Below are 25,845 nucleotides of genomic sequence, written 5' to 3' on the forward strand. Positions count from 1 at the left end.
TATTTGTCCTTAATTCTCATCTCAAAGCTGTTTGGGTTAACAAGATAAAATACATTCTGAGGCAATATGTGCAAAAGCTTGTATATCAGCAGGAAGAATAAAGTTATCCTCACTTGACCTGAAATTTTTTCTTTGCTTTGTACATTTTCTGGATATTTCTAAAACATTTAAATGAAAAAAATAATTTATATTTGAACCACACTAGCACAATTTATCTTCCTGTTTCGTGCTTTATTGTTTAATTTAAAACAAATCTGTAAGACGTTAAGGGACTATTAACAAAATAGTACTGTTTTTTCAAAAAAAGTTTAATGCTACTGATACTCATACATCTTTGAGTATCATCCGAAATGAGTTATTCAGTAAAGAAAATGATGACTTGCTACTTTCTAAAGTTATTATAAACATAAATCCATCTGTGACTACTTGTTATTAGAGTAGCATGAAGGATTTTCCACAAAAAACTTCTTGCCATAGCTTTGCTATCTCATTTGAGCCAATTCTGTGTATCCCAGGTGAGCCCCAGAGCAACCACATTTTGTGTTTGACTTCCCCTTCCACACAAGCTGTCATTAGAGGAGCTCAGTCCCATGACCTCTTGCTCTATCCTTGTTACATCTTCTTGTGCCAGTTGCCTACTGTGAGCCATGAATGCTCATCAAAACTTGAAGCGGTAGGCTTCCAGACTCTGTCTGGGAGTTTTACGCAGGTGGACAAAGGAGCTGTGATTGAGGCAAAGAGATTTTCACTCCCTTTTTTTCCGGTGGCAGTACTGTGAGGACTGTCTATTTGAACTCTTTGATTCAATCTGCAGTGCTTCGCCCCATCAATAATTTGTTCTGTCGTTCTCTAGCAAATCTGATATGGTCTTGAAGGAACAGATAAGAGAATCCTTATAAATCCGGGGACGAAAATTTTTTATTTCTTTATAAATTCAGAGTTTTGCTCCTTGTTCCTGACCACAGTTTAAAATGACGCTGTCTTCAATTTTTTTTATTATTATTATTTATTAATGCAATATGCTGATTATTTAGGGCTGTTTTGAAGCAGAGCTTTAGTAATATCACCAAATGCTGAGGGAGGTTGAACTCAAAATCCATTATTATTATTAGATAAAAAGTTTTAATTGCTCAGGAAGAGCAATTAAAGGAAGGTCTCAGAGTTGTAGTTTTGTTCCCCAAGAGCTGGAACTACTGAGAGGTGCTGATCTCAGGAGATGACCAGGAAAAAGGATACAAAGCTGTCAGTGAGAGAATTAGTAACTGAGCTTACTGAAAATGAATATCAGGGTGAGTAATGGGATGTGATTTTTTTTTTTTTTCTTTCCCCCCCCCCCAACTGTTACACATGTTTTCTCTGGCAGGAGGGCATTTTTTGTCTCTTATGAGGAATATCCCACTTAGATGACACAGAAATGCTTGAAGCTTGTATATCAAGCTTGATTTGTGAGTTTTTTAAAAGATTTTGGTAGTTTGAAGATGTCAGTTGTGACGATATTTCTCCTAATGTGAGTCCATCCTGCTCCTTGTGTTTTATGTTGTATTGATTCTTGAGGATATTCTGGGTTTTTTTTCATTCTTTTGTTTCACTTATAAATATTTCAATCTAGCTGAAGCTTCTCAGTACAGAGGTAAGTTTTCAAGGGGCTTTTTGAGGGATCTCTTAATATTTTTTTGTGTTTTTACTAGGACGTCTGAGAGTATTGGGCTCATAGGCAGAAGAATTTTTATCAAAGTTATAAAGGGAAATGTGAAAAAATGATAACAGTAGGAAGAAAATTAATCAAAAGCATTGAATTGAAATACCATGTGACTTGTGCTTGGATTGGGTGTTCCTTGTTATGCCCTGTGGCAAGTAACTTGCCTGTGATGGGTTGTGCTGGTGCAGCACTAGAGACAGCTGTTCACACTGAGGTTGATCTTTGTGTGTTTTGTCCATTTCAGTCTGCAAGGGGATGGTATTGCTTAGCTGGAAGCATATTAAGTAATGCGGCTAAAACGGGATTTTTCTGACATCACTTTTATCAGCCAGTCTTTCAAAGATGCAGAGACCTAAATGTCCACGCAGAACAGAGGGAACTTGTTTTGTTTCAGGGGATCTCCCCGTTTCTATTTTACTGTCCTCCCCACTCTCTTCCCATCCTTTGGATCTATTGGATTCAGAATGAAGTGCTGTGGTACCCTCTAACCCCTCTCCCTGCAGCAGTTTCTGTGCTTATGATACGCCTCAACGTGTCCATTTTCCCAAGGGCTGCCTTCCCCACCAGCCCACCTGAGCTGCAAATGTTCTGCATGTGGTTTTGGGGTGAAGCTGCATGCTGACACTGAATGCTCAACAGCAGCAGAGACAGTTGGTGCAGATACTGAAGCTGTGCCTGCAGAGAGATGAAATACCTTTGTTGATAGTCTTTTTGAAGAAGGGTAAATGGAAGTAGGAAAAAAAAAAAAGATGAAAAAAGCAGGTCAAAAGCAGAGCCTTGCTGAAAGGATGAAAGGAGTTAGAGTTTGTTTCTGTGGGATGTAGCAGCTGATTAACTTTTTGCTTTGACTTTTGCAAGTTACAGTTGCCCTTTCAGGAGAGTTTGAGGGCCTCCTTGATAGGCATTGTCAATCACAATAAGTCATAAAATCTGTCACCTGTGGTGCCTTGCCCTCCATGAACTGTTCCATGTCCCACCTGTCCAGGTGTCAGGGGCAGGGCATCCCTGTCCTGGAGGCTGGAAAGCAATCTCCCTGAACACTGGCTATTTCTGATAGCAGGGGTCTCCCCAGTGGACTTGTGAAGCATTCTGGTCCTTCAGGTGGCACATCACCTGGGGTGAAATGTGCACTGGTAGCATGCAGTGTATCCTCCTTCACAGCTGAGGCTGGGACTTGTCTTCACCTCCATAATGCTTTTAGAAATAGCTTTAATTCTGATTGTGTTTAATAATCTTTGGCTGTGGGTCTGTTGCAGCAGTGTGCAGTTTGGAGCAAGATACTGAGCAGTTGGACACTTGGATTCAGCTCCTGTTTCTGATCCCTGTACTCTCAGCTGATGTTGACACAGTACCCATGTCTTTCTGAGTCTCTGTTCATGTAACTGAAATGGTGAAACAGTTCCTCTCTCTGTGAAGAGCATCACTTAGTTTTTGGGATCCAGCAGCAAATGATACTCATTTAGAGGCAGGGTGATGAGTGGTTTATAGAGCTGTAGAATGTTAAGGGTTGGAAGGGACTTCAAAGATCATGCAGTCCCAACGTGCCCTGCCATGGGCAGGGACACCTCCCACTAGACCAGGCTGCTTGAGGCCTTACCCAGCCTGGCCTTGAACACTGCCAGAGTTGGGACATCCTCAAACTCTCGGGGCAACCCATTCCGGTGTCTCACCACCCTCACAGTAAAGAATTTATTCCTAATATCTAACCTAAACCTCTTTCAGTTTGTACCCATTTTTCCTTGTTCTATCACTACGTTCTTGACAAAGAGTCCCTCTCTGGCTTCTCTGTATCCCCCTTTGGATACTGGAAGGTTGCAATGAGGTCTCTGTACAACTTTCTCTTCTCCAGGTTGAGGGGACAGAATTGTCTCAGCTATGTTCATAGGGAAGGTGCTCCAGTCCTCTTATTGTGGCCTCCTCTGGACTTTCTCCAACAGTTCCACGTCCTTCTTATATTGTGGACACCAGTGCTATGTGCAGAACTCCAGGCGGGTGTCTCACAAGTCTCTACTGAGTGGCAGGATCACCTCCCTTGACCTACTGGCCATGTTCCTTTGGATGCAGCCCAGGATATCCTTAGTTTCTGGGCTGCGAGCACGCATTGCCAGCTCATGTTGAGTTGTTCATCAATCATCACCCCAAAATCTTTGCTGGAAGGGCTGCTCTCTGTCCCGTCTCTGCCCAGCCTGTAGGTGTGCCTGGGATTGCCCCAACCCACACGTGGGACCTTGCACTATGCTTGGTTGGACTTCATAGGTTTGCATGGGCCCAGCTCTCCAGCCTGTCCAGGTCCCCCTGGATACCATCCCTCCCCGCAGTGCATTGTCTGCACCCCAAGGCTTGGTGTCTTCAGCAAACGTGGTGAGGGAACTTGCTTCCACCATTGGCATCGCTGACAAAAATGCTGAACAGTGTCAGCCCCAGTAGTGACCCTGGGGGACCCACACTGCTTCCTCATGGAGGAGGTGGCTTGACACTGTCATCTGCAGGCTGCTGGGGACAGAATATCCCATCTTGGGCAGAAGCCCAAGTAGTCTGAGAGCTGCTCTCTTTTTTCCAAAAGAAAATTCCCAAAAGGGTCTTCTATTAACTATCCTGGCAAGTCCAGAGGACATTTAATCCGCTCAGTGTTTTAGGAAAAAATGAGAATCCTCACTTCATTTCAGCCACTGCAGTGAATGAAGTACACTTTTGAGAGGCTGAGATCTGCCCTTAAATACAGTCCAGCCGTACAAGCTGTCACTTTGGTCTGCAGCTGCTTGATCTGAAATAGTTGTGGTTCCCATCAGCTAGAATTCCCATCAGGGTGCCCAAGTACATTATTGCCTCTGTGCTTTTTGTAAGAAATTTTTTCCTGAAATAGACTTTTTTGGACAGTGAAGGATTTTATTTTCTCTGTTGTCCATCTGGTTCCTTCATCCACATCTGGAATGCTATGATTACCCAATCCACAGCAACAAAGATAATTTAAGTCTTAAAAAGACAGCAGAAGCTTGTGGAAAGGATTTATACCTTATTAGGGTGCCTGTATATTTTTTCTCTGTCTAAAGAACATTTGCATTATTGTGTTATTTTAAGAATTAAATTCCTCAGGGACAATTAAAATCAATCACAAAAATATACTTGAGAGTAGCACTGTTTTCCTAGAAATCGCTGTAAATACAAGAAGCACTATAGGTAAATAGTGAAGCTGCAGAGTCTGCTTCTTGGGCAAAAGAACAAATATTCTTCAAATAATTGGCAAAGCAGAATAATTACTTTTATTTTTGTTCTAAGTGGGATGTGGGATATCTGCGTGGCCTTGCCCATGCTCAGTAGAAAGTAACGCCTTTCAGAATGGGTGAAGTCTTAAGACAGTGCAAATCAAATAAAGGAAATCCAGTGTTATTTAATGCTTTTGTTGCTAATTCATTAACTAAGGAGGGTGGGAGAGAAAAGGTTAATCAAAGGTGATTCTTACTAGAATACATGGTGATTTTTATGGCGGGGTGACAGAGGCTGTGACATAAGGGTTTCTCTTCATTGCCCTTCGTTTTGTGTGTCTCCCTGCTGCTGCTCGCAGTGCGCAGCTCGGCAGGGCTGTTGTGCCATCTCAAGCTGGTAACTCACTGCGTGCCTGGCTGGCTGCAGCAGGGAGCTGGCATGGCCTGTGAGCTCAGGGCACTGGGGCAGGAGGTGGCACTGTTCACTCTCGGCTGGCCTCGACTGTGCTTCTGGTCCAGAACCTCCATGAACCAGATTCCTGTTTTTCAAGGAAGGCATGACAGAAGAAGTTGAGGAGGGCTCCTTAAAGCACAGAGAATGGGTTTTAGTAAATCGTGAAGAAGCTCTGCAGGAGGAGGTGACAACCTCATGTGGCAGGGGTTGTGTGTCAGAGTTCTGTAAAATGACAATACCTGGCTCCCAGCTGTCAATTTGACCAGTTCAGCTGCCAATGCCTCTTACAGATCTTCTGATTTGGTGGGAGAACAAGTGCTCAAAACTCTGTTAAAAATAATTATGAAAACAAAAATATGTTAATGCTTTTCAAAGAATTGTAGCTATCCAAATTACATGGAACTTCCCACAAAAAATATATTTTGACCAAAATCAAATGCCAGAAATCAAAGTGGGCAGCTGTATTTTCCTATGCTGACATGCTCCATTTTGCTTTAGTGAAGCAATACTTGCATCCTGCTGCTAATTGCAATTGTGTGTCCTGTTTAAATATCTTCTGGGAAAGACCAAGGAGAATGAAGTTATTAAAAATCTGAGTTTCTTTGGGTTCATTTGAAATGAATCATTATTAAGCAAATCTGCCTCACAACTTTCTAAAAAACGAGTATTTAATTGCTGCTCCTCAAATGCATTTTCTTCGGGTATGATTCCCCTTTGGACATCTTTTCTCTTTAGGTAATTTAGTTCTAAAAATGCTGAAAATGGGAATAATGCACAATTAAGAATAAGAGTTGTACCAGTCATTAGGGAGATGATAGACTGGCAGACACAGAGGAAGCAGAGATAAGCTTTATTTCCCCACTCTTGTTTGCCCTGACCCTGTGTGGATGCACCTAGAAGGCTGCCACAGATTCAGGTACATTTGTGCATCTGTGTGTGTTAAAAGGAAACTTGTAATTGATATTTCAGTGTGGATATAGAAAGGCAGAATGACAGAAAAATCTTGTTGTTTTTTTTTTTTTCCCCCCTTCTTCAGGACAAAATATTTGAGAGTTTCTCTGCCTCTTTAATATAAAAAGTGATGGAAGAAACATTAGAAGAACCCAATGGAAAATAACAGCAAATTGAAAAGAACAGTTGTAATTGAAATAAGGAAAGAAAACAAGTCATAAGGTGATTTGAAAAAAATTGTAGAATTCAGGTTCAGCTGAATAGTCCTTTAAAGAGAGATTTTTTTTTTTGTAGTAGATCCTATTGAATATTGCAGTAACATATTGCATCACTGCCTCCGCAAATTCATTTGTACTTGTAATCTAAGACTCCTAAAGCTAATCTAAGCTCTCCTGTGCTACTGAGTAGATATACAATAAGCAGTCAATTGCTTTGTGTTACTCTACCTAGTTTCAGAAGCAGTTATTATACCAAATGTCCTTTACTTTCCTGGGCACTCCAGCTCATCTCTTTTTGTTGCTGAGTTGTCATGCAATAGTAAGCATCTTATAGTGCTTACATTCCAAAATATGACTTTTGTTTGTATTCTAACAACATATTCATTTTATTTCAATTTACATATGCTTTCTGATCTTTCATGTGTTACTGTCTTCCATATAAAGCATTTTTCACCCAGCTGAGTATTCGGTCCTTGCCAGCTATTTATAATTCACTAAAAGCCCATTTTCTGTTTCACACATCAGTTTGCATTGCAGCTAGGGTGGAATCTGTTATGTATTTGTGTGCTGTTTTCTCACATAGGCAAATCCTTTCATTCTCACCACTTCCACCAGGAGGTTACAGCTATTTAGCTGGTCATGCACATGAACCTGAAAGTATTTTGTGGAGGTACTCGACTCAAAACATCAAATTTGTTTCCCAGTATCTCTTTTTTATGCCTTTCTACCTGGTCCTGTATATATCACAGTAATTTCTTTCAGACCTTGTGAGGAGTTTTGCTTGGTTCAGCCCCTATAGATCAATTAGGCTGCAGCCTAATGAATTAAGGAATTATAAATATTAATGATGAAATACCACTCTGTGTCCCAGCTCTAGCCATCTTCTTGTGTGAGGAATGACCATTTTTATACAGTTGACTAGAAAGCCTGTCCACTGAATGACTTGTGTTGTGTAAGCTGAAATCCCATCATTTGCTTTAAGGTAAAATAATTTTGAAGTTGCCTAACAGTTATTTCAAGTATCTTTCTGCAGAAAATAGTGGTGTGTTAGTATCCTTTCCAAGATGAGCATCCTTTCAAGGATGCTAAAATTTCAGAAGCTTAACCACAAAACATTTCAAGAAATGAATCTTAAGATCACCTTTGGCCAGGCAGAGGTACAACCCATGTGCTGTGCTGACTTGATGGCTTGATAAGACTGACCTGAACTGACTGTAGGATCTAGGCCAATTAACAGACTTGACCAGAATAATATCCATTGGCCCTACCTTTTATTTTTAAGGTGACACTGTCTGGCTTCATTGGTGTTGTAGTTCTGGGGCAGAGCTTCATTAGGATACCTCTTTTCCTGTTGTTTCCGCATGCTTCTGTTTCAGCAGTTTGTCCAAAGATGCTATGTGGGGTCTGGAGTTCTTTAACTACTTCCATATTTGTCTCTGTGTGTGTACATCACGTATGTATGTTTGTCTGCCCTAAAAGTAAATAGTCCTACAGTATTTGTTACTGGGAACTCCTTGCCTTAATTTGTTATGGGCCTGCTTTCAGCATTATTAAACTGTGACTTTTCAGTCTCTAGCTGTGGGTTGGTGCATGCTGGGTTTGTCTCTGTGGAAGAAACTGAGTATCTTTTGTGCGTTAGTTGCATTTTTATGTAAGCAATATATTCTACGTTAAATTCACGCATCCTCCATGTCTTCCTTACACTCACCTGTTCTTTTAATTTGGATGGGAAAGGAAGTGTCTCTGTGGGGTTCTGAGGATTTCCACACCTCCTGGGAGTTAATTTTGCCCCTTCTTTAGAACCAGTCAATAGTGCTTATCAGGCAGCAGGGTCACTGGCATCAGGCTTACACTGCTGTGAGCTGAGGCTTTCTGGTTTCTCCCAGAAGTGAAACCAGACATCTTTTCAGAGGCACTTAGCCAAAAAGGATTTCTTAGAATTTTAATCATACCCCTTATGTTTTCACCCAAAATACTATACTTTGGGGCTGTGCTAATTGACCTGATGTTCTGGTTTAGGATTCATGGTAGTAACCCTCAGAGCTAATTTACACAACGTGCTTTGAACTGAACTTGGTAATGCAAATATAATGTCCTATTAGCAAACTGTGAATGGTTCCTACTGGGATTTGTACAGTGATTCTGAGTTCATTATTACTGTCATTCAATACTGTGGATGAGTAGAGGAAAAATAATTAAACAAAGTAGTACTTTAAATCCCAGAAGGAATGTAAAATCAACAAAGTTGAAAACCCAGAAGTCTTTACTTGTGTTTAATATATACACTCTGTGGAAAGGGAGGGGGAAGCAAGGGTGTGTGTTAAATACTCAGCGTAGTTGCCCAACCTAATTGGAAGGAGAAATTGATACCCAGTGAATCTTGTATTTCCCTCAAATGATTCCGTATTTCTCCAGATTTTAGACTGAAAATGTTACATGGAAAATGGCTTAAGAAGTATTTGCTTCTAATCCTCCTTTAAATATAAGTCATTTCCAAAAGTGCTGCTTGGGGATTTAGCTGTGTGACTCCTACTGATATCCCTGGAAGTTTCACGGCTAAAATGCACAAATACTGCTTTAAAAAAGCCTCTTGCAATCCACCGCTGTGGAAGCATCTGCTGTGTGAGCATTTCTCATTGAAATGCTTGACCTGGTGCTAGCAGCGAAATCTATGGGGGACCTTAAAGTTGGGAAAATGGTAAATGTTCCTCAGCTTTACATAAATGTGCAGGATGGTACAAGTCCGCTCCTATTAGATGGTGGGCAATTTGTCCTGATGCTTAAAATTGAATTGCGAGAGAAGATGACAGAGAAACCACTCTAATTGTTCAAATGACACGTTAGTCAGTCAGCCAGGCAAAGAGGCAGCAGCTCAATTGAAGAATTATTCTCTGGTGTGGTGAACTGTACCACTTGGCTCCACTCACACTTGAACAGAGTGCCCTAGAAAGCTGGCTGTAATCTGCTCATCTGCTGCAGACCAACGGAGTTTCCCTTGGGCTCCGTTCTTCAGCAGCACCTTTCAACCTGCTCTTCATCGCAACTTTTTTTTACCTATTTGACTCCCTCCACTTCGCTTTTCTCCAGTGGTTTCTGGGCGGACTGTCTCTCTTAAGCGGTTAAATGTCCAATAATTAGACTGGATACCTGAGCAGGAAACCTGAGTCATCATCTCTGTTTTCAGGCTCTATTTTTGTGAGACTCGTAGAAAATTTTGTTCCTTAGGTGCCACAGCCCAGGTTTGTTGTGGTGCAGCTGGTGGATAATTCCATCTGCCTGTCCACCTTTTCCACAAAGGACTGATGAGAAATGGATGGATGTTGTCTGTAGAGCTGATTAGTTTGCCCTGAGAGTGTCCAGAAGTTACTGCTGCTCTTGCACCTTAGTGAGAAGGTTAACAGAGGAGGCATAATTCTAATCCTAGCATTGGACATTTTGGATTAGCCTCATAATGCTGTTCTTGCTGCAGATATTGGGATATTCTGAAGATCTGGACCTTGATTTCTGCCAGAGTTGGATTTCTGCCCCATGTCTTCAAAATTAAGAAACTAAAACTTTCCTTTTCAAGGTGACGCTTGAAAAATAATTCAGGTCATAAATATTACATCAACTAAGCATGTGAAATCATACCCAAAGGACATTTGGTATTAGAAAATGTTCAATTAAGCTATTGTAGGACAGTCTACATCAGCCGTTGGGAAGTTGTTTCAACATCACCAGAATGACCAGTAAAGTGTCCACAAACTGCTGTCTCAGGAACCCTTGCTAGCTTGTACTTGTACTTTTCTTTTCTAGGAGTGGCTTAAACACTACAAGTTTGGTGTGGAGAGCAAAACCAGAAGTAAAATTCTCTGTGGTATTGAATGATTTACAGTTTAAGTGAAAGAGCAAAACTGACAAAATCTGAAAAGAGGATTTTGAAAGGCAGAATAGAAACTGAAAAAGAAGAGCGGAGGAGAAAATGACACAAACAGCTAGGCTTAGGAGTCAGGGAGAGAGACAACTTGGGTCATATGGCAAATAAAATGTATGAAAAAGAAAATCATAGTCAAAAGTCAAGAAAGAGTGTCGGTTTCAACAGAAATTGCTACTTTCAGGGAATTTTTTCTTTTTCTAAAGGCCTTTGCATTAAAGAATGCTTTGAAGAATGAGTTCACTCATCCTGCTTACAATATATCAGTGCAGAGACTTGATATGAAGGGCAAGGCCTTTAATTTCTTTCCTTTATGGGCATTACATAAACAGAGGTCTTAGGGTTTAATTCAAATGAAAAATTTTCTATTGATGCTGAAACTCTCTGCTTCAGTCTAGAAAGCGAATTTGAATAGTAATAAGGCTGCTTTTTTCATCATCTTTGTAAGCAAAATATGAATTATCTCTTAAAGAACAAAAGGCTACAGGGATCTAAAATATTTTATAGTTTATCCAGATAAGGGGAAGATCTAGATTTATGCCTGGCTCTGGTGACCGAAGAGGGTATCAGAGGAAAAAAAAGATATGAAAGAAAAAGTAGAATCAGTGAAGATTACATGGTAATCTGCAATGTACTAGAGTTTCTCTTCCATTGGAATGTCGTTGGAATCCCTTCTTTATTATGCAGTACAAAGTGATTTGTACAACTAATTTATAAAGTGCACTATCACCCTATGTGAAATCTTATGCCTTTGTTGTGACCACCTTAGCTTAGAGATATTAAAGCTGTTGTTTTCAAGGGCTCTGCTGCAGCAGAGTTTTGCACTAGGAAGCTAATAAGAAAACTAACAAAGAATTTATAGTGTAAGCAACATTTTTAAGTCAGCCAGTTAAATTAATGATCCTGTCTTGAAAGCAGTTCAAAAAACATCTGTCCACTCAACAGTGTGCCCTTGTGTCTGTGACTCTGCCCTTTTGGGTGCTCAGGATTAGTAAAAGCACTTAGTGCACATACGTTCTTGGAAGTACATCTGTTTTGCTCAGCTGCAATAATTCTCCCACTTACATTCTGTAAATATCTGCCCCAGCTTTGTGTGTAAGGAGCAGAGAGGCTTTTAAGGCATCGCTGCATGCTCATGGTCAAAAGCATCATGTTTACATTGATATGTCAGGCATAGCCAAATATTACTTGTGGGTTTAATGAAACTCATACGCTGTTATGTGCAGGTTGCATAATGCCAGGAGGAAGCAGCTAGGGCAAAGATTATTAGGGATTAAGGAAAGTGATGTATTAAAGCTCCCTTGTCCCTGAGATGGCTGCAGAACAGGCTCTGCTCAACCTCTCTGCTGAGCAGCTTCTCATTTTTTCTTGTTTGGAAGCCCTGTAATTGCATTCTAGAAAGGACAACTGGTCTAGCCAAGGGTGGTCAAGTAGTTTACAAAGGGTTTCTGAAAACTTTGGTGTATGTGGGACACTGCTTCTCTGTATCATGGTCTCGTTGTCAGCTATTTTTCAAAACAGAAATTGCTGCTTCTCTGAAGTTTCAAGACCTGTTCTAGATCCTTGGAGAGAACAGCAGTACAAAAATGTAAGCTAGTGCTATTCGCAGGTATTGTTTGTAAGCCTTGGTACAGGAAGTCCCTGCTTTATTTGATGTCATTTCAAGGTTGTTAAAAAACAGCTTGCATTGCTGAATATTCTTTCTCATCATTATTGCAATTTGTATTACTTCTAACCTTCAGTATATACCTTTAAGCTCCACTTTGCTTTCTTTAAAATTATCTGAAGGATTGATGTCTTAGTAGCAATTTGTTCTACTATGAAGGTAAGTGTTTGTGATTTCCCTTTGTCATTGGCTTTTTGAACACTTATTTTCCCTTTTTTTGTTGCTTTTCGAAACTCTTGTGCTTGTATGCTGCTCTCCCGTTAATGTCTTCTAGTAACCAGATTCTACAGCAGCATTTGGGGGGAAATTCCATTTTTCTAATTTTATTTTCTGTGTTGCAGTGATGTGATTTTGTTCAATAGAGAAGTTTTGAACACAATTTCTGCAATAATTAATTGTATTTGTTGAAGTAAAAATATATTTTATCCTCTGACTTAGGGCTATCTCTCTGTGGGTGCCTGGGTTCATGCTAATTTGTATGGCCTGACTAGCAAGTGTGTTGAGATAACAATAATCAACAGTATTTAGACTGTTATGAAATTTTGCAGAATCCTGTTTGAAAAAAAATCTGGAGGGGTAAGAGAAAAATCTTTGGCGATCCTTTCTTTGTGACCTTAAATTAAAAAGCCAAAGTGGGTTAGTAATTTAATATGACTTTTTAGTTGCGATTTAGCTACTAAAGCATTCGGTGGAAGTTCAGCAGAACAGTCACCTGGAACCAGCTACTGTGTCTTTTAGAAGCCTTGATGTTGTTGAATGGCTGTGGCATGTGTCCTGTGGTCTGTGGATCATCCATATTAGCTGTAAAGTATCCTCTTAAGCCAAAAATTGAATTGTGATTTCGCTTGTTTTATAGTTTGCCTGGTCAGACAAAAATGTTTGACCTGTTCCTGCCTTTCATAACATAGGCATTAGGTGTTGTCAGTAATTGTCATGGAGCTTTAGCTCATGCATAAAACCTTGATTGTTCTCTGTTGTTTGTCTTGGAGAGCTTTATAAAGGGCTCATTCTGGGTCTTTTTATCTTATCTAACAGTGTTAAAATAAATCTTACTTCCAGGAAAAACTTGTGGCAATTCAAGTAACGAGTTTGAACTCTTCTGGTGCCTTTGCACATGTTGAGTCTGGTTGCCTCGTTCGGGTGTGTAATGATTTCCAGATGATGTCTTGTGACTGCTGACAATCTACAGAGGGCAAGCTGGACACATGAGACTCTCCTTGATGTTCAGGCTTTGCTTTGTGAGGAGAAAGGAAAAAAGAAATTTTTTTGTTGTTGTTGTTGTTTTGTTGTTGTTGTTGTTGTTGTTGTTGGAGCAGGGAGGCTGAACAGATGGTCAGCCAAGGATTGAACTAATAGGTGGTGCACAGGCAGAGAGGAGAACCAGGTAGGAGAAAATGTAAGCAGATTGCTCTCTGATATCTCTGTCTTCCCCTTCGTTTCTCCCCAGTTGCTTAGTAAAGAATGCAAGAGAAATAAGAATAGAAAGTGAAAGGAAATTTTTCTCATGGGTTTTGGAAAAGAGATGATACTTTCAAGACTAAAGTAAGTTATATAAGTTGTTGTGTAACAAAGTGTAGACAATGATTCTGGTGGCTGCAGAGACGCAAGGAAAAGAGGATGGTCCTATCCATGTGATGGGATGGGAGCGGAAAACTAAACCTTTACTTTCTCATAGGAGAATTCAGGAGCCTCCATCCCACAAGGATGTTATCAGTGAAGATCTCCAGCATTCTTCCAGAAGTGGTACTATACAGTCACTCTGGAGCTAGAAATTGTGCAAGAATCCATGTCCTATCTAATTTTAAATAAAGATAAACCTGTCTGCAATGAAGACTGCCCCTTTCTGGGGCAAGTTGGCTTATTTATGTCAGCAGTGTAAAGCAGAGAGAGTGAGTTCAGTTTGAGCTCTGATTACCCTGAAATGAGAATGTTGTCGTCCGGTACCAAAGAGGTGAAGTAGGAATGGATTTTTCCCTGGTTTTCTGCAGCCAATTTAAACTTTCATTTAGTGCACTCTAATCATTTGTAGCTTTTGAATAATTTGTGGAGAAGTAACTAAGCCTGTGATAGGGGATCTGCACCTAGCCTGTGGTTACTACAGAGGTGGTGCATGCAGGGGAGAAGTTGGAAGGCCAGGAGGCTGCTTCCAGACCCGGGGCTGCACAGGTGGGTGATCCAGTGCTGTTTGCTTTGTCACCCTCCCTGCACTTTTTATAGTCTTTTAAAGTATCAAGGCAGATCTTTTTTCATGTTATTATGTGCTCTGGTGACTGCTGGGGCCTACTGCCCCTTCAGTTTAGAATCAGGATGCTTGCTTTGATACTATGTAATAAAACAATGCATAAAATTTCAGCTGACTTTTTTTTTTTTAAAGGTAAATTATTTACTGAAAGTAATTTGCCTCCTTCTGCCTGCTGTCTCCCACATGTAACATGGAAGGAATCCCTGTGTCAAGTTTGTCAGATTTTGCAGAAATTTGAAAGAAACTCAGAAACCATGTGAAAGTATGGTAATTCTCTTGAATTTAGGCAATTTAATCATCACAGAACTTGAAGGGTCACCTGTCTCTTTGGATGAAAAGTACTGCATACAACAAAGAAGGTTCAGGAGGCAGATTCTGGGAATGTCTGTTTCTCAAATGTACCTTTTTATGAAGGGTGGTTTTCCCCTTGTCACCTCTGCAAACCTTTTATGCCTTGCTCAAAGACAGAATTGTCAGTTCATATAGGCAGAGCTGCTGGCACCTCCTGTCATTTCTCTTTGTAAGATCTATTTTCTGGGTTTTTTTTATTTTTTTTTTATTTCTTTGTCAAACTTCTGTTCTTTCTGAGATTTTCCATAACTTATATCTGCCCTGACATCTAACTTGAGAGCAGAATGTGGCTGCTCTGTTAAAATCAGTATTTTCTGTATGCTATGTGTGGTTAGTTGTAATTCTTTACGTCTAAGGCAAGGTGCCACTTGTCTTATTGCATGCTCAGAATAATTGTTGCACCAAGGTCTACAAATTAAGCCATCTGTAAATATGTTGAGAACTTTGACACAAGCAGAAGGAGCATTTTCTTTGCCTACTTCTCCTATGTGTAAAATACTGCCACCTTTCCAAATGAGCTGGTAAAACTTGGCCAGACTTGGCCTTTATGTGATCTCCTAAAGAGAGGAAGCTGGTTCTCCTGAGCTTGCAGTGCCCGCCCATTCCCAGCATGTCTGGAGGTTAGACTACACTTCCTCCTGTTCAGGATGTACCAATGTGTTAGGGAGCAGTTGAACAGTAGATATTGCATCCAAAGCTCCAAAGGGAACTTCCTGAGGAAGGCGAGTTGTTCACACTGTTTCAGTCTTTTCCTGTTTCAGTGCTGTATTAGGGGCAAAATGCTATGCTGTCCTGTGTTCTGCCAATTTTGTATTTCTCTACTACTCTTCACAGATTTTTTTACTTCCCATATTTTTCCAGAGTTAGAGGGTAAAAAGGGGAATTACGCTATAAGATTTTAAACGTGAGAGTGAGCAAAGTATTTTAAGACAGTGATGCTCTAGATGGAACTTTTAATTGTTTGCTTCTATACATCAGAAGTGTTGCTCTGTGGTATCAGAACAGTTGACTGTCTAGTGCTGGAGAGGAAAGTGATGCTCATGGAAATCTTCACATGGACAAGATACTACGTACTCCATCCCTCTGAGAGCTCTGAAAGCGGTGGAGTGTCAATTGACAACGGATCCCTGAAAGCCCCCTCTTCTCCTATGAGATGGGATTATGATAAGATCAACATTGCTGAATCACCCAGCTGTTGTTGCAGACTCTTTTCCATCCAGAGGGACTGAGACTGTCTAGTAGCCCTGCATAGTACAGCCCTGCTGCATTCACAGGTCTCAGTCCTGGCAGAACTGCTGCTCCTGTGCCGCCTGCCAGTGTTACTCCACTGGAAAGCACAGCTTTCCATTTCTGTGGCAGGACAATATCCTGTTCTCCAGGCCAGCTGCTTACAGAAGGAGGGAAAAACCTTGTGATTGAGTTATGGAATCATCTCCAATTAGGCAGAGAATATTTTCAACTCCCATCAAGTAAGACTGGGTTGTGTTTTTAAATGTCTGGCTTTAATTTCTTAGATGTTCACTACAGATGTTTGTGTTTCCAGTTCACCTTCATGGAGTGTTTCTAATTGCAAAGTAGCCAGTCCATTTGGACTCCTAAATTATGGCCACCTCATCTCTGGTGGCAGTAATTTCCTCAGCTATTTTGTGCTGTTCTGCAATGTTATTTAGAGGATTAATGCATTTCTTAGAACAAACTACAATTACTGGAAGAGACAGATAATGACGTATCTCAGTATTTACTTCATTACTGGATGACAGGGAACCAGCATAGAATTTCATTTACCTGTATTAAGTATTTAAACTTTTTTAATAAGGCACTTATTTTTGTGCCTTTAATCCTGACCTTTTCTGTTCTTTCTACTTGAGTTCCTTGGGGACAATGCACTGGAGGGAGAGTGGTCATTGTTCTTCACACAGAGCTTGCTCTTTGGGTTTTCCCTCATCTGTCTGCAGGATGCAAAATTACTTACCATTCTGTAATCCAAAATCTTGTTACCGGGGCTTGATAAATCATCTTGACATGTAGTTGGGCAGCTGAGATGTCATCTCTGAAGTTTGATTGTCTTTTCAAGTGAACCTTTAAATACGTCAAAGCCATTCTTCAGTTTTTCAGACCCCAACTTCACACATTAATGTAGTACATCCTTCATGACAGAAAAGGTCTGAATCATTTTCATAGAATCATTTCTGCTTTCATTTTCTCTTAGTATTAATAACAATTTTAATATTTAAAAAAAAAGAATAGTGACAGGAGAAGCAACATGTTCACACCTATTTCTGTCCTCAGAGTGGATCAATGCGTGTCTATGCAGTTATTTTTATTTTTATTCCTAGATCCTTAAGTCAGGCAAAAATGTCATTGAAGCCAGTGGGAGTTTTACTCTACCTAATAAAATATTTGAGAAGGAACATAATGCTTGTGGATCAGAAAGGCTACTTTTGTAGGTTTCAGGCTTGTCATGCAGGCAGGTAATGTCTGGCAGTTCTTTTTATGTTGGGTGTTGATGTAGGAGCTATTGGCAGCTCTTCCAACCTTTAATTTTGTGTAAAACTATGTTACTATTCATCTACACTGTCTATCCTAAAAAAAACCAACTAAAAAAAAAAAAAAAAACACACCACCACAAACAAAAACAAACAAACAAAAACAACCAAAAAATCAAGAAAAAGAAATAATGTCTCGTAGGATGGAAGGCAAAAAAATTACTTCTGACTTTGTATCTCTTGGACTCAGTGGATGACTTGTCTGGTAGAGAACCACTGACCTGTAAAAACTACTCTGATATTGACTACCATTTTTTAAGCCCCTTATTCAATTTTAAAGATTTATTCTGAGTTGCCAAGCTTCTACATCTGGAGCATCCATATGAGCACTGGGTTTGAGGTGTCTCCAGTCATACACTCAGGTTTTATAAAATTTTGGAAAATATTGATCATAGAATCCAAAGCATATCTCATAGTCCATAGGTCTTTTTAAGTTCCATTTTTGAGGACCAAAGAATAAAAGACTGAAGAATAAAAGTAATGATACACTTTCATGTGCGGGCTTGAATAATCTTAGTAAGTAATAGAAATAGCATTACTCCACTGGGGCTGCTTTCAGATGAGAAATGGCTACGTAGGTTAATTATTGAATGGTATTTATGCAGCTTCTAAAACATCAGATTTACATTCTGTAGCAATTAAAAGGCCACCACAGGAGCTCTCTGTTGCTCCTCAGTTCTGTCTGACCAGAACTGATTCCAAGACTGGACTTTGCTGCTGTAAGGAGGAAGAAAAGATTAAGATAAAATAAGGGGGAAAGAAATGCTGACTCACTTTTCTTCAATTAAGACTTCACAAAAGAAGGCTATTTTTAGTCTTAGCAAATAACCTGGTATTCCGATCTTCTGTGAGTATTTATACATCTTTATTTTAATAGAGAATTTATACATCTTTATTTTAATAACTCCCTTCAAGGCCAATATAAGCTAAGCATGTAAATCCCCAGAGAACTGATGGAAAAAGACAACCCCATTCACTTAAATGTAAAAATAAACCATTTGGCATGCAGAGAAGAATCTCATAAATTATTTTCTTTTCTTTCTTTGTCATCTAGTACTTTCTTGGCCAGATTGAGGGCACACACATTTTCCTGTTTACATTTTTTTGCTTTGAAGTGATGGTGAATAGATTAATTAAATTAGAACAAAAAATCTGCTAATCTGTTGCTTGTCTTCTATTTCAGTGGATGATCTAAAAGGCTTAAAGTATTTCTGTATTTGTTGCAGTGCTGTCTACAGTTTGTTGCAAGGGAAGTAACCTTAATCAGATTTTTAAGATGTGTTTTCCTCCCAGCAAAATCTCCAGATCACAGCTTTTCCTATTACACAGAGAAGGCGGCAAGGAGACAAAGCTAGTCCGGGGAGCTTTCTCTTTCAGCAGCAAAGTTTGCATTTCTTTTAATGTAGTTAAAACGTTTGACAGGAGAGAGTAGGGTTTAGTGATGTGAGGTGATTTCCAAATGAGTGTTAGCTTTTTGCTGACCTACTTTTGACTAGTGGTGTATTCTTGTCCATTACTTTCTGTCATTGAATAATGCTGGTATATTAAGCTGTGTGCTTCAAGGGCATTGTAAAATTGCATGTAGGGGCAGGACTGAACTGTGAAAGTGCGAATTACTCTATCAGATCAAACCCAATTAAAAAGTGACAAGCACAGCAGGAGAAATTGAAAGCAAGGTTTATCTTTCATGTAACGTAAGAAGTCTCTATATTGGTTAGAAACAAAGTGAGTGTGAAACAGATTCTCCACCTCTTCTCATCCCTCTCCAAAAATTAATAATATCTGCTGACTTTGTTATCCCAAAGAAGAAGCCCTTGAATTGTAACGGCTCACGTTGAAGGACGCTGTGACAGTGGCAGGAGAAGGGGAAGTACAGCACCCGAACACCTTGAAGCTATTTGCTATCAAAGCATGCACTGGGCCTCAGGTCAGCACATTTGGGGTTTGATGGATAGGGCGTTTGCAAGAAGTGGTGGCCCTTTTTATAAAGCTGCGGTGTGTCATTAAAGAGAGTCTCGCCGTCTTGCAGGTTCTCCACAGTTCCACAGAAAGTGTAGGAATAAAAGCATGGTGAGGAAACTGGGAGCTTTTACTAAGCCCTGTAGTTGTTACAGAACTGCTAGGGAAAGTTATTTAGTCTTCAGTGCCACTGCAGAAATCCTTATAAACGCTTTTGCATAATATCCATCAGCACTCTTCTAATGAGTAATTGGGCCTGTGAATGCATACACTACTGCAGTTGTCTGTGTAAAATATAATATTGCAGACTCCTGCTTCCAGACTACTGGGGCTGTGGTGGGTTTGGGTTTTTTGTTTGTTTCAGTTTTTTTTGGTTTTTGTTTGGTTGATTTGTTTGCTAATTTAATAAAGTCATATAACAAGCAAAACAAAACAACTAAAAAGTAAATCAGCCTTGCAGAATGTGTTCTATACTTGCCATTGCGCTGCAGACAGCTTCAGTCGTGTGTGACTGCTGTGTGACCTGGTGAGCACCACCTTCTGCAGCCAGTCAGCGTTACACTGACCCTGATGCTTGCTGCTAATGGCATTACCTCAGTGAACTCCCCTGTGTGTGAACTTCAGCACAGCTGATTTGGCTAATGCCGAGTTTTCAGGTCAGGCTTTAGTGGGTGACATTCTACTTTGTGAAGGAAAAAAACCCAGCAAACACAGAAGAGGAAAGCACTTGCTGTGTGTAACCTGTGCTTGGAGCCATCATATTGTAAGGGAGGTGGGGGACATGAGTGGGTGAATTCACAGGACACCTGATCCGTGTAATATGTTTTGCCCATAAAAACAGTGATGCTCTGTAGGATGCCTCTCATATAAAATATATATTTGATGTACAATGAATTAAGACTTTTTAAAAGAGACCAAGTGATTTACAGTCCTACTAGATTTGGACTTTGCAAGCAGCTGTTAGGGAGGGGGGAAGAAAAGTTGTCATATTGTGAAAATACTTGTTATCTAAAAGCCTCCATTTCCCTGAAGGAGATTTACTTTCTACCATTGATGGCGTACCAATGGTCATTCAAAAGAACAGCTTTGTTGTTGTGTGTTATGGTAAGTAGTCTTTTGGAGTGTCTTCTGGGTAAAGAAGTTGTATGGACTCAGAGAATGTCTAGCTTTCAACTTTAAAAACAAACAAACCAGCACACATGCAACTATCCTGCCAGACACCAAACCACAGAAAAACCCAGCCTGAATTTCATAGCCATCTTGAGTGGTATTTCTTTTCATTCCATAGTGTTTTGTTTTTATCAGAAAAAGTTTGATAAAAGATTGATAACAATTTAGAGAACTGTTGTGCATGGACTCACACATTTGTTAGGCTGGCTTACTTCTCCTAAAGATGAAGAGGAGGACCTAAGTGCATGGGTAATATTTCTTTTTTTTTGTGGAGATTTTTTTTTTTTTCTGGCTGTTGTTGTTGTCTTTGTTTTTTATTTTGTCAAGAGGAAACTTCTACAAACTGTGCCTTTGTTAGTCTCGCCATTTATGCTGGCCCAACCAAGAGGTTAATGCATTCGTTATTGATCTGTTATTCTCATATAGATACAATAGGCTTTCAAGAAAAAAGGGAGAAGACACCCACACTATAATTTGAATGTGAAAAAGATTAATGAAATTCTTATTCCTAACTGATATGTGTAAGATATGTAGGTAAGAGTTGGCTTAAAAAAGAAAACCCCCATATAACTGTACAGTTACATCATTACCTAACTTTGGCCTTCATTTTGCAGTGAGCAGTGTAAAAGAAAATGCTGAGAAGTACATGGAGATTCTGGAGGATAAACTACATAGGTAAGGATGGTGTCATGAAAACCTTTGAAATCTTAAAAATGCTTGAACATGCAGTACTGATATGCATAAAAATGTTAAGGAACTTGCATTGGAATAATACCAAAAATAGTTCAAAGTAGGAAATACCATATGTGTTAAGAGCTGTGTTCATGGCTGTGTTCAACAGCCTGGCAATGGGTGCAGGTAAAAGAAAGAATCACTGTGCTCTCCAGTGCACAGGGCTGCTCTGGAGCAGCAGTGGTCCAGCCAGAAACCCTGACTGGGGATATGACAGCTAGGTGAAAAATCACCCCTCTGCTCCTCTGCAAAACCCAACACTGAGCAGGGCCAAAGAACCCCTTACCAGAATTCTGGACATGTTTAGCAAGTAATGACAGTCCATATAACAGCTTTGAAAAAATGCCAATTTGGGATATTGTGGAGAGCAAATACAAACCAAGACAACAACAGAGTTATTTTAAGAACTGAATCCCAATGCAGAATTTACAGATCCTTATGCCTTTGGGTTTTTTTTAAACAAATGCTAACATTTCTATTTCCTTATCTTACTGTGTGAAGAGGGTTCTAGTGACCCCTCTGACTTTAGGCTTCTCCTTGAAATATGGTTAACAAATATTACAGTACTGTTGTAATGGAATCTTCTAGTGAGTGAACTTTGCCCTGAATGAGTATATTTATATTTGAAAAGGCTTTCATGCTTTGTAATTGGAGTTTGTGTCGTAATAAAATGTAATCTACTAAATAAGCACCACTTCCATTTCTGTTACTGAGCAGATATAATTATTAAATTGTTGCCCTTGCTATTTTTTTGTTGTATTGATAAAGAGAGTGTTCTATATATTTAGTTTTGCTCAGTCATACTTCTGAATATAGAAATATTTAGGTTACTCAACTCTTAAATTTAAAAGATCTTCAGACCTAAATGAAAACTTATGGAAACAGACCTGAAGATCAAGCTTTGTTTCTTCTAATTAATCCTCTTTTAATAACATTTTTTACTCCATATACTTCAGTCCATAAGTTAAAGACAAGTCTTAAGGACTGTGTGTGCTGTCCTTTTGAAAACCATACTCTTTATTAAAAAATAAAGTATAACAACATGTTTTGATGCTTATAGAGTGGATTTATGGGTTTAATTGACATATCACGCTCCTAGAAGGATGTAAATTTCTCTTTAAGTGTTAAATACTAGGAGAAGCTGTATGTTTGTTTTTCCTTCCAGAGGTCTATCAGATAGAATTTGTAGGTTCCAGATGGTGAAGATTCAGTCCTCAACTTGTTTTCCAAGACGTGCAAATGGTATTAGTCTAAAAACAGTTCAAGTAATTAAGAGCTAAGAATTTGTTTGAATATTGATGGAAAGAGAAAATCTTCAGTATTTTTTTCAGAAAGACGTTTCCAAGATACTATGTCTTGAAAAATGTTTTCTTTTTATGCTAATAAGGTGGTTACAGATATTTGTTTTTTATAAGTGCTTTGGTCTTTAAGTGGTTAGCTACACCTGCTTCACAGCTTGAACAACAAAAGAAAAGCAAGCAAGAGCCCAAGAGGCTTCCCCGAATCTTGCCCCTGCTTAGAACAGTAGCTTGAGAGAGATTCTCTTTTTGGGTCTTCATAGAGATGTTCGTATTACTCATTTATATATATCATAAGCTAAAGAAAGGGTCTCTAAGGAAAGATTAAAGAGTAAGTTTTAAGATTACGTTTTAGACAGAGATAGAATTTGCATCTGGCTCATGGATGCACTTTTGGGGATGCTCTTGAAACCAAAAGAGGATCAAGTCTGGGTAGCATGAATTCAAATAAGCCTCTAAAGCTTTTCTCCAGATGAAACCTATAATTTTGCCAGTAATGTTTCAAATAGAAACAGCTGAAATTCAGGACCCTTCAATTTAAGATACAACTTCAAAGTAAAGCAGAACTCTTAGAAATGTCATTTTGGACCACTTTGTAACAGAAGGAAAAGGAAGTTAATGAAGAAATCTCATAACAATACAGCTTTAATGAAGATTCAAGTTTCAAAAAAACAATTTTGTCAGTTAATTTCCCTCCCCCCCTTCCCTTTTCTCTTTTATTTTCTTAAGAAACCTTTGGAATGTATTCCACTTTTTTTTTTTTTTTTTTTTTTTTTTTTTTTTTTTTTTTTTTTTTTAATGGTTGGAAAGAGGGGAGGGGGAACCTAGCTTATTTGCTGGAATACTTTTTGGGGAGGTAGAGGTTTTGGGTTTTTTTGTTTGCTGGTTGGTTTTTAAAACAAATGCAATAATTTTCACTGTAGCCTAGTCAGGTGACATGATACAATATGTTTCATTAGGAACACTCCGCTTTTGATAGCCCTGTATCTAAAGAAAAAAATGGGAAAATATGCATTAACAAACGGAAGTATGTCCAGTATCTGATAGTTACACCCCAAGGAAAGTGAAGCACCCACTAAGTATACAGATTACTTGGCATTGTCTTTTCCTGATTTAAAATATAGGTTATATTCTGACAGTGGACTGACAGTTGTTGAGGACAGTATCCTCCAATAAAAGAATGATCCAATAGCATGTTTAATAATGCTGCTGCCTGGCTCTTTCCTAGTCACCAGCATACATCAATTCATTCTTTGAGTTTATACATGAAATCATAGGCTGCTCTCTTGAGGTGAATATCATTGCTTTCCTTCTGTTACTAAACAGGATATATGCAAAAGTGGTCAGAGTTAGGATAATAAAAATGAGTTCAGCAGGAGACCTCTGTTAGTGTGAGTATCTGATGTGCAAGAAGTTATGTGTGGGTAACTTCGGCTCATCACTTGAGCCATTTAGGAGGGATTATACAGGAGAAGTTTGCAGTAATTGCTCTACCTTATTGAAATTCAGATGAGCATCTTCTCATGGGATCCTGGTTCTTCCACAGAAAGTGATGGGTTTTTTGTTTCACTTGTTTCTACACCAAGTGAAGACTCTGCTAGCACTTTATATCATTGCCATGAATAAAGTGGATTTTAACCATCCAACTCTTTCAAAAACCACTAAGTTCTGCCAGAATTGAGCTTTAGTCATGTAAATGGCTGAGGGTTACAAACTGGTCCTAAGAGAAAGTGCTGTAAAGCCATGAAAGATTTCATCCTGAGCTGTTAGTGCCCATGTTTCATGTTACAGAAATGATGATGTGTGCTATAGGGAAACTGCTGTGCTAAGGCTGCTGAGTAAGGCTTTCCAAAAGCTTTTCCCTCTTGTCTGTGGAGCAGCCCAGGCATGCTTGGGAGTGCCAGATGGTCTGTGGTAATTTTGCGTAACCCATGACCCCCCCTCAGTTGTGCTGAGGGTTGTTCCAGCTGCTGGTAGTATCTTAGCAGTGCACAGATAAGGCTGAAATGTCACCTTTGTCTGTCTGCCCCCAGGACTGTGTGCTTTCTACCGTGCTTCCAAGAGGCTTTACAGCCCCATCCCTTGCTGGATAATGATCTGATCTTATTTTGCTTACCAACAGTTCTGCTGCTGGAGTGTTAAAATGCAGATTAGACAAAATACTAGATCCTCCTAGTGACTCATTTAGTCCCTTTCTTCTTCCCAGCTGGTCTAAGCCATACACAGCTGTGAGAACATTAGCTCCAAAATTCTGAGAAGCAGACACTTTATATGTGGGGATGCATTCCTTTATATCCCTTGACCCACATGGGGCTGAATTCTAAATCCCTTATCATAGCTGCCTCAGGCTGGAAACAATTTTTTTGTACCAGCCGATGTAAAGATGACATTTCTTGAGCTGAGGCAATTTAATGTGATTGTGCTGTTCTCCAGACCTCAAAAGATTATGCTGTGACTTTCATTCATCACAAAAACAGGGCTCTTAAGTGGCTTTTCCTAATTCCCAGATAGAAATCGTGAAATTATTTTGGGGGAATAATATTGTTCAAGAATAGCTGGTGACAATTACACAAAGGTGTTTTATTGAGCTATTTTCTGTGCTGTCCTGGAAGAAAGGGGAAATAAAGAAATATAACAAGATGCAATACTGCAGTGACTGTACTTTGCCATTGTTGAATGATACAGCACCAGGTAACTTTGCAAATGTGTGCAAAACCTTTCTTCTTTAATTGACTCTCTTTTGCTGTTCGTCTTGGGTTCATTTTCTGTTCAGCAATGTTTGTTTTCATATTAATGGTGCCTTTATTTTTACTCCTGGGTACACAGTATGGAGAATGTCATGGAGTCTTACTCTGATGTAAGTAGTGCTCATCTGCATGGCCCCTCATTCACTGAGGTGGTAAGGGAATTGGTGTGACAAAGGCAACTTGCATTTATTGAAGCAGCAGAAATCGAGCCCAAGGTCTGTTTTACCTGGTCTTGTGTGTAGGTTTTGGGTTTTTTTAAGAGTTTCCATCAAATGTCACTTGCCTAGTTCAGAACAATAATGGCTGCAGCCTGGTTGTTCAGACTGCTAGGGCATGCATGTATTCTGTATCAGAAACAAGGGTTTCTCATGCAGGCAGTGTTTTTAATGCATTTGAACATTTAATGGCATCTTCACTGAGATCCTGTCCCTTCAGGCAAGACATACGATGTTCTGAGGGTCCCATACCATAAGAGGACAGGTCAGGATTAAATGCCACCACATCACATTCCAGTTTACATGAAAATGAAGTCTTAGAATTTACTGTCTTTCCTTATTATTCACTGTTAGCTTACATACCACATGCTGCAGGTCTCCTTTATAAAATACTAAGTTTCAGAAATGGTTTTGGGAGCAGAGCTGGATAAGAATGCTTTGAATAACGCTCACACTGAAAAAACAGTGTTTCATACTGCTG

The 25,845-nt window shown here is 39.5% G+C and overlaps 1 protein-coding gene across 1 annotated transcript in view; it reads left to right on the top strand.

The window, feature by feature from the left end:
- Positions 1–25,845, top strand: part of DISC1 (DISC1 scaffold protein) — a 174,471-nt gene that overhangs the window by 120,116 nt on the left and 28,510 nt on the right. The window contains exon 10 of the mRNA XM_058419897.1: positions 20,987–21,047. Coding sequence (XP_058275880.1) covers positions 20,987–21,047 — 61 coding nt within the window. The remainder of the gene's footprint in view (positions 1–20,986; positions 21,048–25,845) is intronic.

This window comes from Hirundo rustica, chromosome 3 (assembly GCF_015227805.2).
Source record: "Hirundo rustica isolate bHirRus1 chromosome 3, bHirRus1.pri.v3, whole genome shotgun sequence".
NCBI classification, from domain to species: Eukaryota; Metazoa; Chordata; class Aves; order Passeriformes; family Hirundinidae; genus Hirundo; species Hirundo rustica.